This window comes from Furipterus horrens, unplaced genomic scaffold, assembly GCF_987537825.1.
Source record: "Furipterus horrens unplaced genomic scaffold, mFurHor1.1.pri manual_scaffold_10, whole genome shotgun sequence".
Taxonomy (NCBI): domain Eukaryota; kingdom Metazoa; phylum Chordata; class Mammalia; order Chiroptera; family Furipteridae; genus Furipterus; species Furipterus horrens.
This window is the reverse complement of record NW_028327180.1, coordinates 32,857,432-32,882,606: the sequence shown is the minus strand read 5'-3', so window position 1 is coordinate 32,882,606 and position 25,175 is coordinate 32,857,432. Positions and strand designations below refer to the sequence as shown.

Sequence of the window (25,175 nt, the reverse complement as noted above, 5' to 3'; positions counted from 1 at the left end):
TAATCTTGGAAATCTGCTTTTTCAACAAGTAACCCAGGTTATTAATAGCCAGGTGGGTGGGTAGTTTAAAGGTAAATTGAATGGTAACCAAATACTACATTGTGATTACATTTTAGGTATGCATACCCTTTAAAATATATGTGGGTGAAGAAATATTTAGATTTGCTTGTCTTGGACCCATTTTCCATAAATTATTTTTCAAGTATGTGTATTTTTTTAAGGTTTCCTGAGCTTCTTTGATCATCCTTTAGAAAAGGTCTTATTTATGTTATAGTTATTTATTATACATTTCTTAGAAGATCATGTAGCCTTTTAAAACTAATACCAAACCATAGCAATAATTAATCCCAAAGCATAAACATCATCCTAATATATGTGTTTTTTATATTTTCTTATTTCATGTGAATAAATTTCCTTTCAGTACATTATTTCCTATGAGTGACAAGGTGCCATCACTCTACTGTGAAGTGACACTTTCATCAGATTTCTGAAAACTAACTAATCCATATTAAAATAATCCTGAATGATTCATCACCACACAAGACATAAAGGAAGATTACAGATCTTATAGTAATTTAGCCCTGTGCTCCCATTTGAATGAATAATTTAATGGTGAGTCACAGGTATCACCAAGGGAATTTTGAACCTCTGGGGAAAACTACTAAAAAGTATAAGAAGCAAAAGATAATGGGAAGATGAAGGAGATGTATTTTCCCTATTCCTTTTGCTAAGTATGACTAAAAACCCTAGGCACAATATATGTGACATACTTAAGGAGACTCCCAATGGTAGACATAAAAAGACTAGGGACTTTGGAATCTGAGAGGTGAATTCATCAGTTTTCATACATCCCAGAAGTGGAGATGAAGAAGGTGTCAGCCTGGGAACAGCAACGGGCAGAGGTACAGACAAAAAAAGTTTCAACAGAAGCCAAATTTTTCTAGCCAAACTAACATTCTGTAGATGTAGAAAAGAGGCAGCCCAGCAAGACAGAACCTTTAGACAACTGCTCTGCTCCAGCCAAATTCTGCAGAGAAAAATGTGATCCCACCCACACTTTAGTCAGCAAGGCCTTGCTAGCTGGGAATGAGTCGCCTGACACCCAGGCTAAGCTCATGCCAGCAAAAGCTAAACAGTGAGCTGGGGTTTCATCTCTCACTAGCCTGTAGTGAGTCCCCCACCTGCAGTGTCACTAGAGACCACACACACAGCCAGGAATTCCACCGTGACCCAGCAGTGAGAAGGCACCCTGTCCCTGCCTGCTGGTGTAGTGTCAGAGCAGTCCTACTAGAGAGTCAAGACTTTCAGAATCACTCACAGTAAAGAGGCCAGGCCCACCATGGTGTCAGTGGAAACCAGGTGGGGACTTGGGACATCTGGTATTACATCATTGGAGGCTGACCAAGGAACCTGGACTTCTGCCTCCACCTGGAAGCAAAAAGGTAGCATCCTCCCCACCCCTTGCCCTGACAGTACAGGGATAAGAAGGCCAGTGCAAAATTTAAACAAGATCTAGGGTCTTATGAAATAATATCAAAGTGTCTAGCCTTCATTCAAAAATTTTTCATTATACAAAAAACCAGGAAGTTCTCAAACTGAATGAAAAAAAGACAATCAACTGATGCCACCATCAAAATGACAATGATGTTAGAGTTATCTGACAAAGACTTTAATGTGGCCATGATAAAAATGCTTCAGTGAGCAATTACAGATTTGCTTGAAGCAAAATAAAAAATAAAAAGTCTCAGCAAAGAAGTAGAAGATAAAGTGGAACTAATGGAAATTTTAGAACGGAACAATACAATAATGAAAATAAAAACCTAGTAGATGGACTCAGTAGAAAAATGGAGAGGAAAGAGGAAAGTATCTGTGAACTGTAAGAAAGAATGATAAAAATTACCCTCTCTGAACAACAGAGATAATAGATTGGGGATGAAGGGAGGGCAGAGCCTCAGGGACCTGTAGCAGAGTCTCAGATGAAGAAGAATAGGATACACAACTAAAAAAATATTAAAGGAATTAAGGGTTGAAATATTTATAAATTCTAAAAAAGGCATAAACCTACAGATTCAAGAAATTGAATGAACCCCAAAGATAGTTACACTAAGTCACATCATAGACAAACTTCTGCAAACTAAATAAAAATTTTGAAAGCATCTGGAGAATAACAACACTTGACCTATAGGGGGAAACAATAAGAGTGATAGCAGGTTTCTCATCAGAAATTGTGAAGGGCAGAAAGGAAGGACATGTTTTTAAGTGCCGAAAGAAAAGAACGGTCATCCTAGAATCTTGTATCCAGTACCCAGTGAAAATATCAAGGAGATTTCAGGAAATCATGGCATTCTTAGATAAAGGAAAACTCAATTTGTCACAAGGAGGCCTATTCTAAAAAATCTAGCTACAAAATTTTCTAAACACAAAGGAAACCATAAAAGAAAGAACATACGAGCGTAAGAAGGTAGAAAGGAAACAGTAAGCAAGACTGCGTAAATGCAGCGATGACTTTTCTCCTCATTTGAGTTCTCTAAATTATATCGGATAGTTGAAGCAAAACCTATAATGTTGACATGGGGGGGGGGGAATAAAAAACAACAAATAAGAAAACTTTTAAAAAAATCTATTATCAGAAAATACCAAGACTGGTAATATTTAGTGTTGTCTACTACCCTTTTTGTGGGCGTATGACCTGATATCAACCCTTTGGAAAGATGGTTTGTTATGATATGTAAAAATACAAAATTTATTTATTCATCAACTCAGCAATATTACTTCTAGCTTCTAAGAATTTACTTTACTTATGTGTTTCTGTAGACATAAGGTCCATTTACAAAGATGCCTACTTCACCACAGAAATAGCAACAGCAAAAATACCCCTAAATATTCATTAGTAAGAACAAGCAGAGCACAATAATTATCCCATATTATGAAATATTCTGCATGAGAAGGATCTGAATTTATTCAGAGAAGGCCTCCAAACTATATTCAAGTTCAAGAGAAATGGTTTATGTTTATTTTTACTTAAAACACTCTACATATGTAAGCATACCTGTTTATGTACAAATACACATCTCTGTAAATCCATGCAAGAGTTTCAGAAGGATGCCCAACAATTGGGAGAAAATAACCAACTATGGAAATAAGTAGTTGAATTTGGGTAGGAATAAAAGTGAACTTTAGATTTTACTTTACGTGAGTTTATATTATTTGAATTCTTCAGAAAGACTTAGGTACTGCTTATGAATTAAATACATATATTTTATGATGGAAGCTCAAAACCTGAGATCATGGTCCTTGACTCCTCTTTGTTGTGGATTCATGATGGATATCAGGGGATACATGACAGACTACAAATAAAGCAAGTTTAATTTTTTCCCTGCTAACTTGAAAATTAACTTTGTGAAAAGTATGATTTATTTTAATTATAAGGTACTGTTTCATTGCAGACAGATTTTGGCTACAATATATCACTGGATAGCATGAGGTAATCATTTTACAGTTATAATGTCTAGAATATTTCATTGATAGGATGAAATACAAAGTATGTGTGTCCTATAAAATTATGGATATTTAGGTGTTTTTATCAAGTCTTATTGGAATTGGAAAATGGTGCCTTCCATTATGAATGGGTCACATTTCTTCTAATATTTTGAGGAGAGTTATGGAATAATTCAGAATTGCATTTTTGTCTTTTCAGTATGAACTAAGATGAAACAGGATGATGTCTCTCGGCTCCTAGTTTTTGTTTGCTATATCCTGGCTCACGCAATCAAAGACTAAATTTGTTTTTTATGAGTTGTTTTTGGAAATCTCACAGTACTTTGAAATCTTCAGCTGGCACAGTTTCTTTGTTAAAAAAATATGCTAGAAAAACATTCTCATTCAATTTACAAATGGATCATCTGTGATGTTTTATGGGAGATTTGGCTTTCCTGCTTGGTTAAAGAAGCAGAATGTCCTGGCAAACCTGACCTACTTACCATATCCATTTATCTGTACTTTACCTTCAACCTACTAAAACAAAGAAACCAACTAAATAAGGAATAAAATGGCATTAATGCCCAGGAGGGCAAAAGTAATGGAAAAGAAGACAGTGACAGATGAATGGTGACAACATACTTGAGGAAGCTGAAAATGAATACACTTGTGAAAACTGACTTAACAGAGATAGCTGAAACCGAAGCCAACGTGGGAGAAGCCACATGGAAGATAACAATATCTTCACACTTTTAGAAATTTGTGACAGCTAGAATTTCATAAAATAGAGGCTAAACAAGAGATAGAAGAAAAAGAATTGATTTCAACTTTGTAGGAACAACAGTGAGCTTTCTATTCTTAATTTTCTCACTTAGGTCCTTTAGACAAGGGATGCCTTTTTGCCTTCTGAACTGGGCAGCAACAGGCTAGAAAACCTCAGAGAGGTTGTGCCAAGAGCTTCAGGAGCAGGGACTCCAGGCACAGCTGGATCTGTAATGAGGCATCATACCAAAAGAAATGAGGATCATATGAGGTACACCGAATGGCGATACCATGTACTCCCTAAAATGCTGAAAGCCAGACCTAAACTTCTATTGAGCAATAGTCAGAAGAATACACCTTTGGAGAAACCAAATTTCCTAACAGAAAAAAGTCTACATATTTTCTCATTTGGGGAACCTCCAAAGAAATCTCTGGGCAGCAATGTTATCATCCTACAGATAAGACCATTACTCAATGAACCACCCACTACTATTTGAGCTCCAGATAGATTTTAGTGCTTCATTCTTATATGTAAACAGACATTTGAGGATATCCTATAATATTAACAATGATCAAAGAGAAGCAGAAGCCAAAAGAGACATGCAGAGGAAATAAAGAGAAAAAAGAAGAAAATTAAAGAAACAAAAAGAAAAGAATGATTCAAGAGAAAATCCAGGGAGAAGAGGTCATAAAAAATATCTATGAATGGATAAGATAAGTGGATGCATGAAATAAGATACTTCTAGGAAAGGAAAATGGAGTTAGTCAGACCATGATAAGAGCAAATAGTAAACCAAAGTGGGAGAAAAAATAGTAAAATATTTGAAGATGAAGTGAAGAAGTCTCCTAAGAAGTAGAATCAAGATACAAATAAGTAGAACATAGGAGAGAAATGATATAAAAATCAGAATATAAATACAGGCCCAATATATGACTAGAAAGGAAAAAGAGAGAGTCAATACAGGCCCAATATGACTAGAAAGAGAGAGAGAGAGAGAGAGAGAGAGAGAGAGAGAGAGAGAGAGAGAGAGAGAGAGAGAGAGAGATTTCTATGTAAGACAAGAAATTGATAAGTGAATTGTTGTGTTTAACTATTGAGAGGGCCTTTCTAGATCTGATAGGGAGTTTGTAGAATTTGAAACATAGCAGGGAATAGAAACTGAAGTGATTGTAAAAGTGAGACAATTATTAACACCAGGAAAAACATAATGTTATACAGAAGCAACCTACTAAGCTTAACCATAAACTATAATTACATATTCATAACATGTAAACACCCAATATTAATTTAACTATAAGTGTTTATATAATGAAATTTTGAGTATGGCTGGAGAGTTCAGTGTACAGAGTATGGTATAAAGACAAATAAACTCTAATTTTCTCTTGTAGAAAATTAATAGACAATATCACAAATTTTTAAAAATCAAGTATTATAGCAATTTAGATATATGAACAACCTCTAAGGAGCTAGACTTGGGAGTAAGGAATGAGAGGGGCAAAGATACAGTTGTTTTTTATGTGCTTTATGCAACTGTTTAAACTTTTAAGTGATATACATGAACTATATCAATAATTTTCAAATGAGGTACTTTTTAAGGGCTTTGGAGCCAGACACATGGCTCCAGACTGTGAAGTTTGATACTGATTTTACTCTGCTTATAAAGTTAGGCTAATACTTACTGAACGGGTACTGACTGAGGACACAAGGCTCATGGGTCAGAGACAAAGGAATTTATTACTGCCAGCAAGCAGCACAGGCATCAGTGTATTTTCCTTACTTCTCCCTTGTCCTCCAGTCTCATTGGAGCCATGTGACAGGTCCAGATGGATGTAACACACACCGTGGGCCTGTGTCACAGCTACAAAACACTGAGTTTGGGGAATCCACTGCTTTCATAACAGGATACAAGCAAGACTTCTCTTAGTCCTGGGCAACAACTTTATCCCACCTCTCAAAATTAGCAGCTGCATTAACAACCCTGAGAAATGACAAAGGCAAAGGAATAGTCAAGGCCTTGTGGTCTTGGTACACCTAGCAAGAGATGTACCAAGGAGCAGAAGAGGTCTGGGGAAGGGTGTCTCCCAACCCAGGACAAGTCTCTGTAATTTACTAGCTGTGATTTGGGGGCAAGGCTCTTTACTTGTGAAAGGTTTGTTTTTCTTATATGCATGTTAATTTTCTTGAGCCAGAAATAATATATAAAAAGTACCGAGCATAGTGCCAGGCATATAATTGACACTGAAGTTGTTAATTTTTTCTTTCAGAAAGAAAACAAAAAAACTAAACCAAACACAAAACTAAACCAAAACCCCTTCTCCAAAAAGCTTAAATTCTGATATTTTCCAGAATCCCCAAATTAGCCCTGTATGGACTCTTGCAGGTTACTGATCCATCTAAGCCCCAGTTTCATCACTTATTAACGGGGATGGTAATATCCTTATCTCAAGATAATGGAGACGCATCATAGAGTTAAAAATTCTCTAATGCTTACTTGACTAACTAGTAATACATATCAATGCCACCAACTTTACTACTTATAGAAGTATTATTACATTTAAAATCAAATCACTGGAGGAAATTTTATATCAAAACTGGTATGCACAGTGACTTGTCATGATGCACTTTCAAGTTTTATTTAAGCTCAACATAATCACTTTCCTTGAAATTCAGTTATGAAAAAATTAAAGGTTACTTGTACAATGTGTGTTTATTTTTTTGAATTTTGATAGGTCATTAATTTTTAAATATAAAAAAGGAAACTTATTTCAATAAGTGCTTTTTAAGATGCTGTTTATTTAAGGGAAATCAACTTATAATGCCATAAAATTTATGTGATGTGGCAAATTTTGCTAGTGATTAATTCTGTGTACTTTTCTGAAGAGGTCATAATTTATATCAGCTTCCTAGAGGGAGAATCAACAATACTGAGGTTGCATTGGTGATGGGTTGATAAGCTTTATGATCGTCTCTGCAATCAGATGACAACAAAACTCAAAATTAGAAGACTAGCCCTCATCTTCCTTCCTGAGTTCTAACCATCTAATTTTTGCTGAGGGTACTCTTTGTAGAATCACTCACAATAAATTACCAAAAAACTCAAGTAAATATATAAAAATCATGGAAAAATTCCTTATATTTTCTAACGTTTTCATTACATTTCTCTAATTTCTTTTGGAAGAATTATTTGTGTTCATTTTACTTTAAATTTACTAACTAATAGTGTATGAAATGTTTATTTATTATTATAAAAACATATGTAAGAGGCCACATTAATTACAGAACCCATTTTCATTAAATATACCCCAGTGCCTTTGTTTTTTTTTTATTTAATCTTTATTGTATTTTTCCCCCATTACCAATAGTCCCTTTATACCCCTAACCCCCAGTAATCACCACACTGTTGTCCACGAGTCCTTTGTCCTTTTTGCTTACTCTTCTTTGAAAGCAGTGTACCTAAAGGTTAAGGGCACAGAATCAAGAGCTAGGGCCCCAGGGTTGCAAATTCAGCTTTAACGATTTCTGCTTTGTGATGTCAGGTGAGTTAACCTCTCAGTTTCCTCGTCGCTAAAACCGGCATAATATAGTTTATCCATATTATAAATTTGCAGTAAGAAATAAATTTATATACACACACAGTATTTAAAATTGTGCCTATTACATAGTAAGCACAATAGATATATTAGCTCTTCTGATACTACAGATAATACTTCAAAGATAAAAAATTAATGAAGAAGAAATTGTCCTTATAACACTAAACTTAGAAATATTAGGAACTAATTAAAATACTTATTTTCACAAAGAGCATAAAATGGAGAAAACCTTTTTTTAATAATTCAATTAACAGTTTAGATAGACACCATACTCTAGGCAATGCTTGCTCAAAAGTGAGTAATCTCTCAATTTTAATTAGGTCAATTGTCACAGATTATAGTCATCTTTTTTAATGTTACTATTTCACTAAGCCAAGACTTCTTAGGACAAAATTTAAAAAAACGCCATATCCTGTTTATGTGTCTTGTCTCAGAAAGAGAACTTAGTGTCCTCTCTTAACACAAGAAGATATTCATTTCCAAAACAGTAGAATGTGATTAATTGCCTTTTGATTTCATTTTCTTTTGATGTGGTCAGGACAAATCACAATTTATATGTCATGTTTTGATGAAGAAATTCAATATCACACCCTCCAAATTGACACATATTTTTCATTCATATGCTGTTAAAGAAGCAACTGTGTCCTGCCTTAAACAAAAGTGTCAATAAATAAATGTTTTTCAGCATATGATTTATGACAAGTACTACAGTATTTTTCTTTCCCAAATAATTCTTTTCAAGCACCTTCTTTTTTTAAAAAAGAATTATGTAATGTCTCTCATTTTATGCCAGAAAAATAGCCAGGCTATGAATTTGACATCACATGCATGGTGAGAGCCTGGAAAGGATTCTAAGAACGCAATTTACTTCCATACAAAAGGTCAGAGAATTAATTCTCCAAGTCAACATTTGGAACTGGCTGGCTGGAGGCCCTTGGATGTCCTGACAATTAATGTGCGCACATTCAAAATGTACTTGTGCACACACCTCTAATAAAACCTTTCTGAAGACAGAGAACACTGTGTCCCACTGATTTTACAATTGCCTTTTTAGAAAGAACTTTGCAAATCTACAAGATCATACTTACAGGCTCACTTAGCCTTGCTGAGCCAGGAGAAAATTGCTATTGAAGCCTGAACTCTATGAATTATTTTAATATGTTATGGACTCTGACTTGAGTGAATTGTTAAATGATCCTCCTGGGTCTCTTAAACATCAGCAGCTTCACATGTCTGTTCATTTATGTCTCTCAAACTATGTTAATTGGATCGCACCAAGAGTATTCACTGTAGAACACACACCATTATAACTGTAAGTGTATGGTCTGTATAAAAAGGCCATTTTGGAGAAAGTGGTTACATTTACTAGAGCTGATGATGATGATTATTTTATTTTTGATGGTGGTGGTGTGATGGTGGTGGGTGGTGGTGTGTTTTGTTAAAGCTTAAATCATTTTTGTATGTGATTCAACAGTTATCTTTGTGCCCTTCCTATATAATTTTGGGAAGGGAAACATGGGGAAGGCTGAGAGTGGTAGAATATACTGATAATCTTTAATAAGTAATATTTATTGTTTACTGTATGTCAAGCACTTATCTAAGTACTTTACATGTATTAACTAATGCATTGCTCACAACATCTTTTCAGAATAGATACCGGTATTTCTTCATTTTAGAGATGTGAAGACTGACCTAGATAAGACCTGTTGGTGTGCCCTAGTCCCACACTAACACCTAAACTTCTCAAGTTCTCCAGATTCTGCATTTATACCTCTGCTGACTACCGTTGGTTGTTCATTGACGACTTCTTTAATGCAGTTACAAAGATGACTGAGAATTGTCCTATAGGATTGCTTCTCTGCACCCCACTTTTCCACATTCAGAACTCCAATTCCCAGGATATACTTGCCTCCTGAAATAGGCTGCCCATGTGATTTGGGGAAAGTGTGTCTCTTGGCATTCAGTATTAAGTTTTTAGAACTCACTCTCAAATTTCTTTTTTGAGGGTCTCTTCTGGAAATACAGACTTATTTTAGACATCTACAGCCTGCTCTAAAGGAAAAAAATAGATAAATAAACAAATAAATAAATGTGGTTGGAAATTTAAATATACAACTTTTCTCCCTTTCCCCTCAAAAGAGGTTTATATATAAAAGTATAGCTTTCAGAGTAAATAGCAGACCCAGTGGGAGCAAATTTTGTTTGAATAGATATTAGTCACTACCAGTAGCAACATTGCTTTCCAGTTGTGCCTTGAACAATATAACAGTAAAATGATATTGTAAATTTCTTTTAAGAGTAATTGCTTTGAATTCCTTCAGATTGACATTAACACTTTCCTGTCCAATGGATCTCAAGAATTTTCCAATGGATGTGCAAACATGCATAATGCAGCTGGAGAGTTGTAAGTATGAACAACTTACTTTATCTAAATAGGTTAAAAATATAGTAGATATGTGGGTTTCAATGTATTCTATGGATAATTTATTTTGTAATTGTTTTTGTCAGATATTTACAGAAGAAGCATGGCATCTTTCACTGGGTATTCAAAGTCATGTTTATCAGCACATGCACTCCATACTATGTTAAAGAAATTGAGGACCTAAGAATAATAGTTTTGAAGCCTGAAAAGCAGTTTTATCTCTTTATATAAACTATTAAAGATAAAAAGGATAATAATAACTTAAAACAAGCTATTGCTTTTTACTGAATGCCTGCTACAGACCAAATATTTTGCATATATTATGTCTCATACAACGAAGATATTGCTATCGCCATGTTTCCAGACATGAGATGGTCATTTTGAGCAATTGAGTGCTGTGTTCCAATTCATGAAGGTTGTCACAACAAACCATCTGGCCCCAAAGCCTATGCTTACTCTGGACCATTATGCTGCTCCTCAGCTAATATTTATTCAGAGTATACCCTGCTGGGTATGTGATATATGTTATCTTAGGAAAAAAGAAATTTCTCATACTTTTTCAGAGATTTATCCAAGCTTAAGTTTCTTCTTTCAACGTGAAGATTTCCTTAAGTTTCTTCTTTCAAAGTGGATCCAAATGCATCACTAATAATGTCAACACATAAAATCTTCAGGTCCTGTTTCTCTGAACTTATCAACATAATCAACCCTAAATTAATTAGTTTGCATATTTTTAAAGTAGATTTTATTATGTTGTTACAGTAGTCCCAATTATTTCCCCTTTGCTCCCCTCTGCCCAGTACCCCCTTTCCCTCCAGCAACCCCACCCTCCTTAGTTCATGTCCGTGGGTCATGCATATAAGTTCTTGGCTTCACCCTTTCCTATATTATTCTTAACTTACCCCTGTCTATTTTGTACCAACCAATTATGCTTCTTGATCCCTGCACCACTTCCCCATTTCTCCCGCTCCCAGCTGATAACCCTCCAAATGATCCCCATACCTATGATTCTGTTCCTATTCTGGTTTGCTTAGTTAGATTTTGTTTTTATTTGTTAGATTCAGTTGTTGATAGCTGTGAGTTTGTTGTCATTTTAGTGCTCATAGTTTTGATCTTCTTTTTCTTAAGTAAGTCCTGTTGACATTTCATATAATAATGGCTTGGTGATGATGAACTCCTTTAGCTTCACCTTGTCTGGAAAGCACTTCATCTGCCCTCCATTCTAAATGATAGCTTTGCTGGATAGAGTAATTTTGGTTGTACGTTGCTTTTCATCACATTGAATACTGCTTGCCAGTCCCTTCCTGCATACAAAGTGTCCTCTGAGAAATCAGCTGATAGTCCTATAGACACCCCCCTGTAGGCAACTCTCTGCCTCTCTCTTGCTTCCCCCAGAACTCTGTCTTTATCCTTCACCTTTGGCATCTCAGTCATGATGCATCCTGGTGTGGTCACCTCTGGGTCCAGCTCGCCCGGGACCCTCTGTGCTTCCTAGACCTGTATGTCCATCTCCTATGCAAAATTTGGGAAGTTTTCCTCATTTTTTTCAATTCTTCCTTCCTCATTCTGCACTGGTTGACTGTTAGTTTGCATATTTAATGCTATAAAAAACTATTATGAAATATTTTTCTTATGGTACTATGTTATATCTGAAAAAAAAGTTTATTTTGAGATAGTCCTTGAGGAAAATCTGTAGGTGGATCTTTAGGTTTCCAGGCCTGAGAGGCAAGTTTTGTAGTGTGGTGGAGCTGTCACTAGGTGGCGTGCCTACTTCATAGGGGATTGCGGCCATTTCTCTATGTTGGTTTCTCTTCAACTAAGAAAGTGAAAAAATCTATTTATTTGATAATGACACCTTTCTTGTTAAGTTTAAGTGAATTACTTTTATAAGCAATTTTTAAACATTAAGCATACCCATGGACAAAGTACTAAGTTAGATGAAAGGAAAATAAAATAATCTAGTTTTAGTTGAGGGAGTTATTTAGCAATAAAAATAGGGAGGGACAACAAAGGATTCCCAGCACTGTATATTTTTTCATCCATATTATGGAGGCATTTTGAGGACATGCTGATTCTGTATTTTGTAGCGATACTGAGAAAAAAAAATCATGTGCAAAACAGTCTAAGGCTAACTGGTGCCCTATTACTAAACCAGGGTTGCTGGGTGTTATCTAATAGACAGTGAGGAGCAGTTCAAGATTTGTTCAAGATGTGTCCTTAAAGATTCATTCAGCTAAATGAACCAAGAATATCTGGGAAAGTTTGATACAGCAATTCCATTTTTAATTTTTTGAGGAACCTCCATACCATTTTCCACAGTGGCTGCACCAGTCTGCATTCCCACCAAGTGCACAGTGTACCTTTTTCTCCACACTCCTCATTTGTTGACTTATTGATGATAGCCATTCTGACAGGTGTCAGGTGATATCTCATTGTGGTTTTAATTTGCATTTCTCTGATGATTAAAGTGATGTTGAGTCGCAATTCCACTTCTGGGTATATATCTGAAGAAACCCAAAACACTACTTTGAAAGAATGTATGCACTCCTATAGTTACTGCAGTGTTATTTACAATAGCCAAAATATGGAAGCAGCCCAGGTGGCCATCAATAGACAAGTGGATAAAAAAGTGGTCACACACACACACACACACACAGACACGCACACACAGATGCAATGGAATACTACTCAGCCATAAAAATAATGAAATCTTACCATTTGCAAACAGCATGGATGGACCTAGAGGGTATTGTGCTCAGTGAAATGTCAGTCAGAGAAAGACAAATGCCATATGATTTCACTTATATGTGTAACCAAAATAACAATATAAATGAATAAACAGAGCAGAAGCAGAATTATAGAAGCAGAGAACAGACTGATGGTTGCCAGAGGGGAAGAGAATTGGGGGACTGGGTGAAAAATGTGAAGGGATTGAGAAGTACAAATTGGTGGTTACAGAATAGCCAGTGGGATGTAAACTACAGCATAGGAAATATAGTCAATAATATTGCAGTAACTTATGTATGGTGCTAGGTGGGTACTGAAAATATTGGTGGAAGGAACATTTTGTAAAGTATATGATTGTTTAACCACTATGCTGTACACCTGAAATTAATAAAAATAATATACTCTCTAATTGAAAAATAAAAATAAAAAATTTCATAATACTCCGACCAAAAAGAATAAAACTAGGAACAAAGTGGAATGATGTGGAAGGTAGGAACATTAGAGATTGATAGTGTAGGGGAGGCAACATTTTATTTTTACCCTCTTAAACTTTTTTGGCTGGCCCTGAATATTAAACAAACAAGACAAATTGAAAGGAAAAAAAGATACATATTTATTTAATATAAGTTTTATGTAACATGGACTCCCTCATAAGGAAATGAAGACTCAAGGTGGCAAAACCTAAATGCATTTATACTAGGTTTAACAAAGAGAGGCAAATGTGGAAAAATAAACTATGTGGGAAGGCTAAAGGAAGATAAGTTATTTTAACAAGGTCTGCCTGTACACAGTTCTTTCCACTAATTCCCCTTTGAAGAATGTTTCTTCTTTCCTGGTACAGGGAGCATATCTTTTGCATGAGACTTTTTATCTGCTATTTTCAGGAAGAAAAGGGGAAGATTAGAATGCCCTTTTTGCATCTACTGTTTTTCAAGTGCCTTTACACTGTAACACAAAATAGTCCTTATGCTAAGGTGGCATATTTTGGGATGGCACATTCTGTCACCCTTCATTTGCTTCCATACAAAATAGATATGAAGGCTCTGGGCACTGGTGAGTCAGAGCTAAAGAGCTTATATAAATAGAATCATATTGGAAATATTGACAAAGAGAAAACCTAAAATGAGAAGTAAATGCTGAAGGGAATATTGATAAAGCTAATCTTAATATGTTTGAGGCTTGGGAATTTTAGGTATAAAGCCAAAGGGACAAGTTAGTACTGGGGATACACTGTTGGAAGCCATATAGGAAGTGGTTCAGATAATAAGATGACATTTCTGAAAGACAGAATGTAGAGAGGAAAACAGACACAGAAAAAACAGGCCCATAAGAAATGTCTACATTTAGAGGGTGTTGCAAAGGAATTTCATCATAGATGGTAAATTAAAATCAACAGCATTCAATCTTAAAAGAGAAGAGACTGTCGAGGTGATCTGTTTAACAGCATCAAATGTTGTGAACTGTTTTTAAAAAGGTGATTGAAAAAAAGAGTACAGTATAACCAATACTATTGTACTGACAATATACCCTGGCTGGTTTGGCTCAGTGGATTGAGCGTCGGCCTGCGAGCTAAGTGTCGCTGGTTCGATCTTCCAGTCAGGGCACATCAGAGAAGGAAAACTCTGACTCCAAAAAACCTCCGCTGCCTTGCGGCATACCTCTTCAGGGGAAAGGCTAAGGGAGTAAACCCCGACAGAAAATCCGGAGCCAGAGTCCCTAAGGCGGTTTGACGTTGTAGTCAACACCGGCAACTCCTGCGGCGCACCTGAAGCCAAGCTGTATTGGCTCCGTCTTTCCCTTGGATCCTTCAGCTGCGAAGAGAGGGGGGGTCTGCTGCATGGGCAACAGCAGACCCTCCATATCACCCTGCCCAGGCTCTGTAGCTTCAGCTTCACTGGAGAGGACACTCCAGCGACATCGCAAGATGTCGATTCAACACGGGAGGAGACAGATACCGTGTTACTCCCGAGTCGGACTGCACAGCCATTCTCGGCGGTGCAGATAGACTCTTAAGAAGCTACACCATCGTCTCTCCAGACGGACGGCTGCCGACGACGACGACGATGTACTGACAATATATGGTGCCAGGTAGGTACTAGTCTTACTGGGAGGATCCTTCATTAATTATATAAATGTCTAGCCACTGTGCTGTACAGCTGAAACTAATAAAATATTACATATCAACTGTAATTGAGAAACAAAATTATAAAAAAGAAAAAGCTATTGTTATTCGTGACAAAGACAAATGTGATTAGAATGATGAGGGTCAAATCTGGATTTCAAAAAGTTAAAAAAGATTGCATGATGGGAAAGTGAGCAGTGAGTAAAATCTATTATCCCATGGATGTTACTTATTAAAGAAAAATGATTAAAAACACAGCACCTGAGTGATAGCTATGTCACTGGACGTTTTTTTAGAGTAAAGAAAGGGTACTGGGCTATTTTGCAAGACACCGTATTGACATAGTAAGACCTTTCATTGTTTTTCCCTTTCCCAGAACATTCCCAACTCAATCAAAAACTCTACTAGGGAAGACAGAGCCTCTTGCCCCCTGCCCCTTGTTTCTTAATTCCTTTATCAGGAATGAGTAGATTGCCTCAAGTGTCCTTTTCATATATCAGTTTTTAAGCATTTCCTGCTCTCTTGTTAGAAATTAATTTAGCTCACGATAGCAACACTATTTATTAAACTCCTTTAGTATGTACAAAAGTCAGTAGAAGCTTCTGAGGTCAAATTCCTCAAGGTATTTTTCCTAAACTCAGAGCAATTACTCCCTTCTTGCTTTTTGTTTTTGTTTTTAATAATGGCTTAGAATGACAAGCAAAATATTTAAAAGAGTTTTATCTACTGGGACAGAAGAACTGTAAGGAACCTAGTGCCTACTGTTGAATGAATTCTGACTGCAAAGTGGAAAAAGAAAAGAAATTGGGTTGAGAACCAAGGAAAACAAGCAAAAAAAGAAAAATAATTTAAAGGCAAATGTTTTAATGGCCTGTGTTGATCTAACTTTCTTTAATCCAATAGATGTTCAATAAGCATATGTCAACAGTCAGGAGTGTTCTAAGTGACCTGGGGAATGTTCATTCATTTAAACATCAATTGAAAAATATCTGACAAGTATCTAACATATTCCACATAATATATTGGGTGATACAACAATAAATAAAGCCTGGAAGTCCATGTTTTGAAGGACTTCAAGGACTAATTGAGAATTATTTATGCAAATATAATTCCATTAAAGATGATAAACATATGTTAATGCCATACTGTTAGCACCAAGGAGAAAGGGACAACACTGAGTGAATAAACTTAGCAATTTACTTAAAAAGTAATTTTGTTTAAACTAGCAGTAACTCACACCCCTAAAAGAGTACATTCATGACTTAGATTTAAAACCCTGGATGACACAAATTCCTAGTGCAGGAAAAAGAAAGTTACTGAGAAGTGGTATGCAGAGAGAATCAGAGGGAGATAAGTTCTGTGACAGAAATAGATGAGGAAAATAAAAATAAAAATATGAGCTAAAGATAACATCAAAGAATAAAAAGTAGAATAAATAACTTTCAAACAAGAACTAAAAGATACTGATTCATCAAATAGAATGTGAGAAAGGAGAAAAATAAAATAAATAAAAATATAGTATATATAAAGCACAGAAAGAAAACAAAGCTATCTCTTAATATTGTCATAATTAAAATAAATGCAAAGGGTTGAATTCACACAGCAACAGGTTAGCAACTAAACACTTTATAAAAAAACACCATGTAAAAAAACTTAGGGGAAAAAGATAGAAAAATGCATATCAGAAAAATGTGTCTTAAAACATCCAGGATAATAATTTCAATATTAGAAACAAATTAATTACAGAAAAAAAGTCATAAGACAAACACTTGGGTAACATGCTGGTAAAGAAACAATGCATAAATAAGCTATAATGATTATTAATATAACTTCCATATACTTCCAAACATATAAAACAAAAGCTGGCAGAACTATGATTAAAAAATAGATAAATCAATAACTTGAAAGTACAGGTAGAAATATTTGAATAGAACAATTCATGAATTTGTAAATAGAGAGAAAACTTATAGTTTTATTTGTTTTAGCAAATGAGAACATTTACAAAAATTACTTAGTAAACCATAAAGGAAGCATCAGTAAATTTCTAAAAATCAACACATGATGAAATATGATCTTTAAATAAAATGCAATGTAACCAATAACAATATAAAATTACTGTAAATTACTATATATTCACATAAATGATTATGTGTTACTATACAACAGTGCACCTGAAAACTAACACCATATGCTAAATCACCATTTAAAAAAGAAATAAAAACCTGGCACTAAATGACAATAAAAGCACTAAATTTCAAAATTTTTGAGACACTGCTGTCAGAGCAACCTCGCTCTGAGAAATTACCCAGAGACCACTGTGGGATTAGGCAGTGGGTTTATTGAGGGAAAAGAGGGGAAGCGGGGGAAGGGGACTGCCAGCTCCCGGACCAACTCAAGGGCACGTAGGAGCAAGTGTAACGGGGAATGGGGACTCCCGGTCCTCCTCGTGGGTCCGTAGGAGTCCCACCCGCACTTCTGTAGGCACCTTTTTTTATACTTGTCAACTACACATTTGGTGAGGGTGAGTTTGCTTATCAACATATTCAGTAGGTCATTTACATCTCATGACCCCCCCAACACACACCAGGTTAATTAACATATTAGTCTAGGTCCATTACCATTTCCCCTGGGAACTGCTAAATCCATCAGCATATCCTTTGTGAATGGCTAAGTCCAGGGCCAGGTTGATTAGCATATACCAAAAGTCCAGGTGTGCATTCTAGCTGCCTCCATGTTCTGACAAAAGCTAAAGCAGTTTTTTTGTTCCAAAAAACTATTGAGCTAGGTAGTCCTTTCAAGAAGACCAAAAAGGAATAACAGAGCATTCAGAGAATCACATAAAAACACAAAGCTGGAACTTTGAAAAGTCTAAGAACCTAGACACACTTCTGGGGAAACTCTTCAAGGGGAAATAAATTTAGGTTGCATATAAAAAATACAAAATGAGGAGATGGGAATAATAGATGTGCTAGATTAAAAACCATAAAAGAAAATCCTGAGCTACTCTCTTCTAGTCATATCCTCTGATCTGGCAAAGAAAAGAACCTTAGGCAAAGGCTTGATTTAAGAATGAGAAGAAATGCATCTAGAAAGCTAAATTTATCATAAATTAATGAAAAATTCAAAAAGCTGAGACAATGATGGGGAAAACAGAACATTTGGAAGACTTTTTCAACCGTTTGCATAAGGCTTGAGCAATAAGATTTCTCTCAATCATGAGGATCGGCTGTTGCTTCATTGACATGAATTAGAAGAGAGCAGGTGATTCATGTACAGAGTGGTGCAGAACTGACTTCTGCTTTAAAATGCTGTGTTTTTTGTGAAAATACATATTTAATTAGAAATTTATTTTAGATTATGGGATGTTTTGGGATAGGCTTGAATTAGGAATGGTTGTGTAAATATAGAGAAATAAGGTTAGAAATATTGCTTGGAGACATGAAGATAAATGAGATTTCTGAAGATAGTGTTTAAAATGAAGAACAAAAAAGCAAAAGAAAGACAGCATCACTGAGTTTAAAAGAAATTGGGGAAGAGAAAGAAAAGAGTAAAACTGGGAAAGACAATAAAACCTGTAACATTTTAACAATATAAATAATCTAGTTTACTCATGGAGTCGAGTCATACAACCCTTGCACTGAGCTTCAAAACACAAAATTAAATTACTTTTTAAAAATATTTAAGTATAAATAAATGTAACTTCAATTCAAACGGTGTTTAATGTAATGATTTATTCTGCTGCCATTTAAAATCAAAATGGAATAATCACAGTAAAACTGAAACTTAGATGAACTAGAAAACTAAATCCACCCACCAGGAACTCCACTGAAGCCAAAGAAAAGAACGTGGCCCAGTTGCAATTTCAGACATTTCCCTTGTCAGATCTAAGGATCTGGCCCTTAATGTGCTTTATCCTGAAATCTCAACAAAGCTTTACTAGACCACTTTTATAAAAGTTAGAGGTTCAACGTACCATGTATTCCTCTGGTCTAGAACATTCTTCATTCAACCTCGCAAAAGAATTCTGGAGTAAATATAGTCAGTGCTTGCTTTGGGGTATACACAAATTGTCTTGGTTTCATTTATTTTTCTTTTCTTGTAATACTAATTTTTTTTGCTCTCCGTTTCAGCCAGAAAATACAGGCCAATTACCATGACAACTTGCATCCTCAAAATTCACATCACGTAATAAAAATATCAATAAAAATATTAAGTCATATATGCTACAGAGAGAATTCTGAAATGAAGCCATGCTTTTCACAAAACACTTTATTTAATTAAAAAAAGAAACAGAATGTAATTTCTATGTGCAGTTGTTACTGGTGATATGTAAAATCGAGTGATATTTCTAGTGAAGATAAGCTAAATATTAAAGTGATCACTATTAACCTTCCTTCTCAGGGGTGGATTATTATTAGTTTACTGAAGATTAGGATCCACTGCATGATTTTTTTTTTAATTGGCTGAATGATATAAAAGGGATGGCTATCTTTTCAAAAGACAGATTTTCGTTAATATCACATTTTTATTTATAAATGCACTTTGGTTGGTTGCTTCATAAATAGCTCATCTATGAGAGAAGAAAACAGCTATATTTTGACTTAGACTATGTCCCTAAAGAATTAACAGTGCAAATCAATGTGCAGGGATAGAGGTAAGAAAAAACTAAGGATTTGTTTTTAGCATTTAATTTGTGCCATAGGGTAAATTTCTAAATGAGCAATTTTTTCTCCAGCTGAAAAAAAGAAACAGAGAATATTTTTAATCATGAAAAAATATTGCATAATAATTCTTACAGTCATAATAAAACTTTTGTCTATTAAAATGCAAAGATAATGTGTAATATACATAAATTATAACTATTTATTAAAGCTCTAATTATATATTTCATATTTAAAGAGGAAGGTAGATAACAGAAGAGGAAAACATCACCCATATGAGAAAGTTAAAGCAAATTTAATGATTCCGATTGGAAAAGAAAATAGAAGGAAATAGTTTGGTGAAGAAAGCACTCTTTTCCCACAAAGAACAGCGTAAATCCCTGAAATTACAGAAAAAATATTTTACAGGTCAATTTGAAGAACAAAGTTCTGACAATAATTTAAAGAATCTTTCAAAATATGCTTTAATAAGGTTTTGGATAAAATTATCTAAAGATAGATGGGAGGTTTTTGCTTTTTAATTTTTTGGATTCATTTCAAAACCACATCTAATTTGACTCAGACTGGTTACTCTGGAATTTATGCTAAAGACAGACTTGGGCAATGATTATTTCCTAATCATCTCTACTGTTATTCAAGCTCTTTCATAATTTAAACAATGTAGATATTATTCAAAATAATACTATGCCTTTTACTTGGCTAGTCAGAAATACAGACAGTTCTTGTTTTCTTAGTATGTATTACTTGAGCATCTGTAGTTACAATGCTGATTAGAAAGCAAGTTTTCCCAAGACACAAATATTTATTAATGTACTAGTTACCTATGAAATCAGTCCCCACTTAAACATTAAATATACCAGCCTGCTTAACACTATGACCATTCTCTCTCAATCTGTCCACATCTTTGTAGGTTGAATTTTTGCTGATTATCAAACATTCTAATCATATGACAATACAATGAAAACATAATATAATTACAAGACCTATAAAAAGATGATATCACCATAGTTTTATAGCTATTACACATAGTACCTGATTTAATCATAACTGCAACCTAATAAAATAGGTCATATTTCAGCAAATTATCAGCAAATTAAAGTTTAGAAAGGTTAAGTGACTCCCAAAGTCATACAACTAAGAAATGGGCAGAGCAAACCCCTATGAGTTAATAGCTCACAAACTTAGAACAAGTGTTTATAAATTGTGACTCTGGTATTCTTAAGTAAGCGCTACAAGTTAAATACACCTGTTACAGAACCCCTGGGCTGCTCCAATTGAAACAGAACCCACAGGCTATTTAGTTAGGGGCCCGATTGCCCACCGCCAAAATTATAACTCTCAATACTAGAGTTTAGTGAAAAGAAAAAGAATTGTTTATTTAAGAGTTATATAGATCTAATTATTTGCAGATTTCTGCTGTTAAGTCTTATGTTCTTTAAAACACCCAAAAACACATGTCCCTGCCTCCCCCTACCAAACCAGGCTAGTTTTAGAAAAGTTAGAGATACTGTTTCCCTACTTTCTAAACACAGTTCAGCTTTACCAGTAGCTGCCAATCATCCAATTCTGATTGGGGAGGCCTGTGTTAAGGTGCTCGCCAGTTTTTAATCCAGAACCGCGTGAATTCCCAGCCTCCCTGTGAGCTGCATGGAGTTTTCCCTTCTCAAAGCAGCATGGTGTACCCTCTTAAAACTGCATGGTGTTCCCTCCTTTGTAATCCGCATGGAGCACACAGTTAAAATGTTTGCCCCCCCCCCCCCCATTTTTAAATCCCTGACTATGTCCTGTGATGCAGCGGGCATGGTCCCCAGTTCTGACCATTCACAGAACCTCACGCAGGCTCTTCGTGCTTTTTCCATACCATCCCCTGGTCCAAGACCCCTCCTATCTACCTGGGGTCTTGGAAGCATCCAAGTCATTTACATAATAAAGACACCAGACACCAGCCACAGGCATGTGAAGGCATCCTAAAAGCTGTTTCCTTCTCCCCATCCCACAGCCACCAGCTCTGGGTTTTGTTTTTTTTTTTTTTTGGACACCCCTGTTTCTGTAACACACCCAGTAATTTCATTTGTCTTCTGATATGAAAAGACTTAGAGTTCTCTCCTTTGCCTTGTTCCTTCCCATTAGATGTCTTTCTTTCCACATATTGGCCTAAACCAAGACAGGCAGAGTAGGTCACCCCCTCCTGGTGACAGTGCCAATCATTCTGTGACTTGCAACCTAAGATCACTCATACATTGGAGACAGCTGCAAAACACTCTAGACTGAGATCATGTCTACAGTTAGCTAAGTATATAACTACAACTAAGTTCTATGTATCCCATTCTCTGCTTACCCAATTGGTTCACTTGGCCAAATGCAAAGTATTTTGCCTTTGCCTCAGTTAAGTATCATCTTGCCAGATTCAGTCCATAATTCTAACTTGATGTTCCATTTCTTTCCTAGTTCATCGTCCAGAGAATTGAACAATATTTCTTTATGCACTCTAAAGGGCAGGCCTGAGAAAATTCTGCAACATGCATTAGCGATATTCCCTCTTGATTGATTATTCCTGAAAAAAAGTTAACAATTACTCTTTAAATCAGTTATAAGTCACTTAAACATATTATCATTAATGAAATCCTTGTTTCTAAGAATAACATTAGAAGTCCTCAAATATCTTGCTGTAGTTTACCTTAATATTCCAGCACACTTGGTAATAAGATCATGTCTTTTTTTCTGTGGTCCTTCTATACGTTATTTACTACTCAGAGCTATTTTCTTTCTTCCTTAATTAATTCCCCAGATAACTCCAGTTTCCCTAATGCTCATATCTACATCCTACACCAAAGGACCTTTTATAACTTTAAATTCTTCATTAAGAAACTATATAAACTATGTAGATACCATTAATTTTTCAGAGACTCAGTTTTCTCTTTTGTAAGATTGAGCTACATTACAGGACAGCAACTCTAGGGTTCAACAAATTCTTTAAATATACAAAACCGTAAGCCTGACATGTATAGTTAAAAACAGCATCTAGAACTCATGGTGTACTTACAGAAAGGATTAAGAGGAAAACAGAACCAAACAAATAAACAAAAATAATGTGATGAATATTCTGTAACGAAAATCAAGAAGAAAGCAAACTGACTAGAAAACAAGAACATATAAATCAAGAAAAAATAATTAATGAAAGTTTGGAGAAAATAATCTGTTTTTTAAAGGCTCATAAGTGTGTGATTAGAGAGTTTACATTAATAAATTGGTAATATGGATTTTAAAAATATTTTAATGCAATACTGAGGTCAAAACTCAGGAACTGTGAATAGTGATTACAATGGGCATAAATGCTAAATTTATACCTTTTCCTCTGGGCAGTTATAGTCATAATTTCCTCCGAATGGAATCTTGCTTGTGTGGTAAGTATCCTGCTTACATTCTAGGGTGTTTAAAGTCTCTAAGACATTTATAGAAGGCCTCATGAAGTTTCCAGGATCTCAGAAGTCTCAAGTGACCTATTTCTTCACAACATACCCACCTGTAGTGGCTGGTTCCTAGCAAGTTGATGATTTCTCCGAGCGTGAATCAGAGTAGAAAGAAAAGTCCAGATACAGATCTGAAAAAAATATATAAATAAATAAAAGAAATAAAAACCTATCAAATTGTTAGCAGTTGGCACCATTTCTGGGTGCCAAGCCTGTTGGAGAACTGTTGATTTAAAATAATTACAATAATTATAATAAATCTATAAATCCTAGGGTTTTCTACAATACCCCCTTTATATGTTAATGTAACACCATCCATAGAAGTTAGAATATTTTCTAGAAAGAGTGATTTTTTTTCTAAGTCAACAGTAGTTTCATAAATTTTCCCAACATTGTTATTTTGGAACTGATGGATTATATCTGTAAGTAATCTGGACCCAGAAAAATGGTAAAAATAGTACTGGATGTAGTTAACATTCTCATTTGGGATCAGACCTTCATCCTCAACCTTATTACAGTCACTGTTTTTGTTGTTTATATTAAAAAATTAACCATGATACAGTCTTTGAATGAAAAAACTTTCTGTTCTAGAGTTAGTGTTTCACTTTTACCTGAAATTATCAGCATTTAGTTAGTAAACTGTGAATTAGAACACAAAGAAAAATATCCTGATAATGGGAATTAAATAAAGCACAATTGAATTATTTAACAAATATTAATTCTCTAAAGTTATATAAGAATAATTCAGACTGAGTTGTCTTTTCTCTGAGGTAATCGTCTTCTCTTGGGCATTTTAATGAATGTATTGTGGTGACAGACATTTTATAATATTTTACCTTGAAGAGAAATTTATAATTTAATTCTCGTGTATTTATTCAGTCATGCTAAAATTTCTGCTATTTCATAATGATATTCTTCAAATGCTTCTGGAAATAACAATAGGGAGTGGGTCTTCTCACTAATATTATGTAGGACTTTCTTCCAAAGGATTAGTGTAGTTTTGGTTCTTGTAAATGATTTGTTATACTGAAATATCAGGCACCAAAAACCGAGACCGGTCAAAAGATTATTATAGTGCCTTCCTATCCTCTGCTCAAAACATTGCACAACTTGTTGATATTGCCAAGCTGATGTTGGATCATAGGGACTGTTTGGGTCTATGAAATCAATTATTTCATAAATGTGAGCAGATCTGAACCTCCAGCCTTCTGGGAGGCAGACAGTGTTTTTCCACAAACTGGAGTTTATTCCAAAGAGGCACTCAGAGCCCTCTTGTAACCGATCCTAGGGCAGAAATCCATCCAATCATACACCTCTCCCTCATTAAAATGGGCTCATGATCAGATCCTCTTCTGATTTTAGTTGAGATTTCTCTCAAGAATTTTAAATCAATGTGTGGTACGTTTGTGAAATTTTGAGAAATGTGAACATTTTTTTTTTCAGTGTAATTGTCATTTAAGAAGAGCAGTTAAGTCACAAATTACATTTCCACCATTATCCTAAGAGAAAGAGGGAGGAAGGTTAAACCTGTGGCCTATAAGAACATATTTTGGGTCTTCAAAGAGAAATGTACCCAAAGTACTAGTAGAATAGTGGTTATAGGTTAGCTATACCAGAGAGTTTTAGAGAAAGTACAGTCACAAGGAAGATAATTTAGCAGGTCTATAACTTAAATGAAACCACATATCGTCGTCGGCAGCCATCCGTCTCGAGAGACGATGGTGTAGCTTCTTAAGAGTCTATCTGCACCGCCGAGAATGGTTGTGCAGTCCGACTCGGGAGTGACACGGTATCTGTCTCCTCCCGTGTTGAATCGACATCTTGCGATGACGCTGGAGTGTCCTCTCCAGTGGAGCTGAAGCTACAGAGCCTGGGCAGGGTGATATGGAGGGTCTGCTGTTGCCCATGCAGCAGACCCCCCCTCTCTTCGCAGCTGAAGGGTC

At 35.4% G+C, this 25,175-nt stretch overlaps 1 protein-coding gene across 2 annotated transcripts in view; it reads left to right on the top strand.

The window, feature by feature from the left end:
- GLRA3 (glycine receptor alpha 3) overlaps positions 1-25,175 on the top strand; it is a 131,403-nt gene that overhangs the window by 62,381 nt on the left and 43,847 nt on the right. For both annotated transcript variants that reach the window (XM_090288368.1, XM_090288369.1), the window contains exon 5: positions 10,152-10,234. In XM_090288368.1, the coding sequence (XP_090144494.1) occupies positions 10,152-10,234 (83 nt within the window). The remainder of the gene's footprint in view (positions 1-10,151; positions 10,235-25,175) is intronic.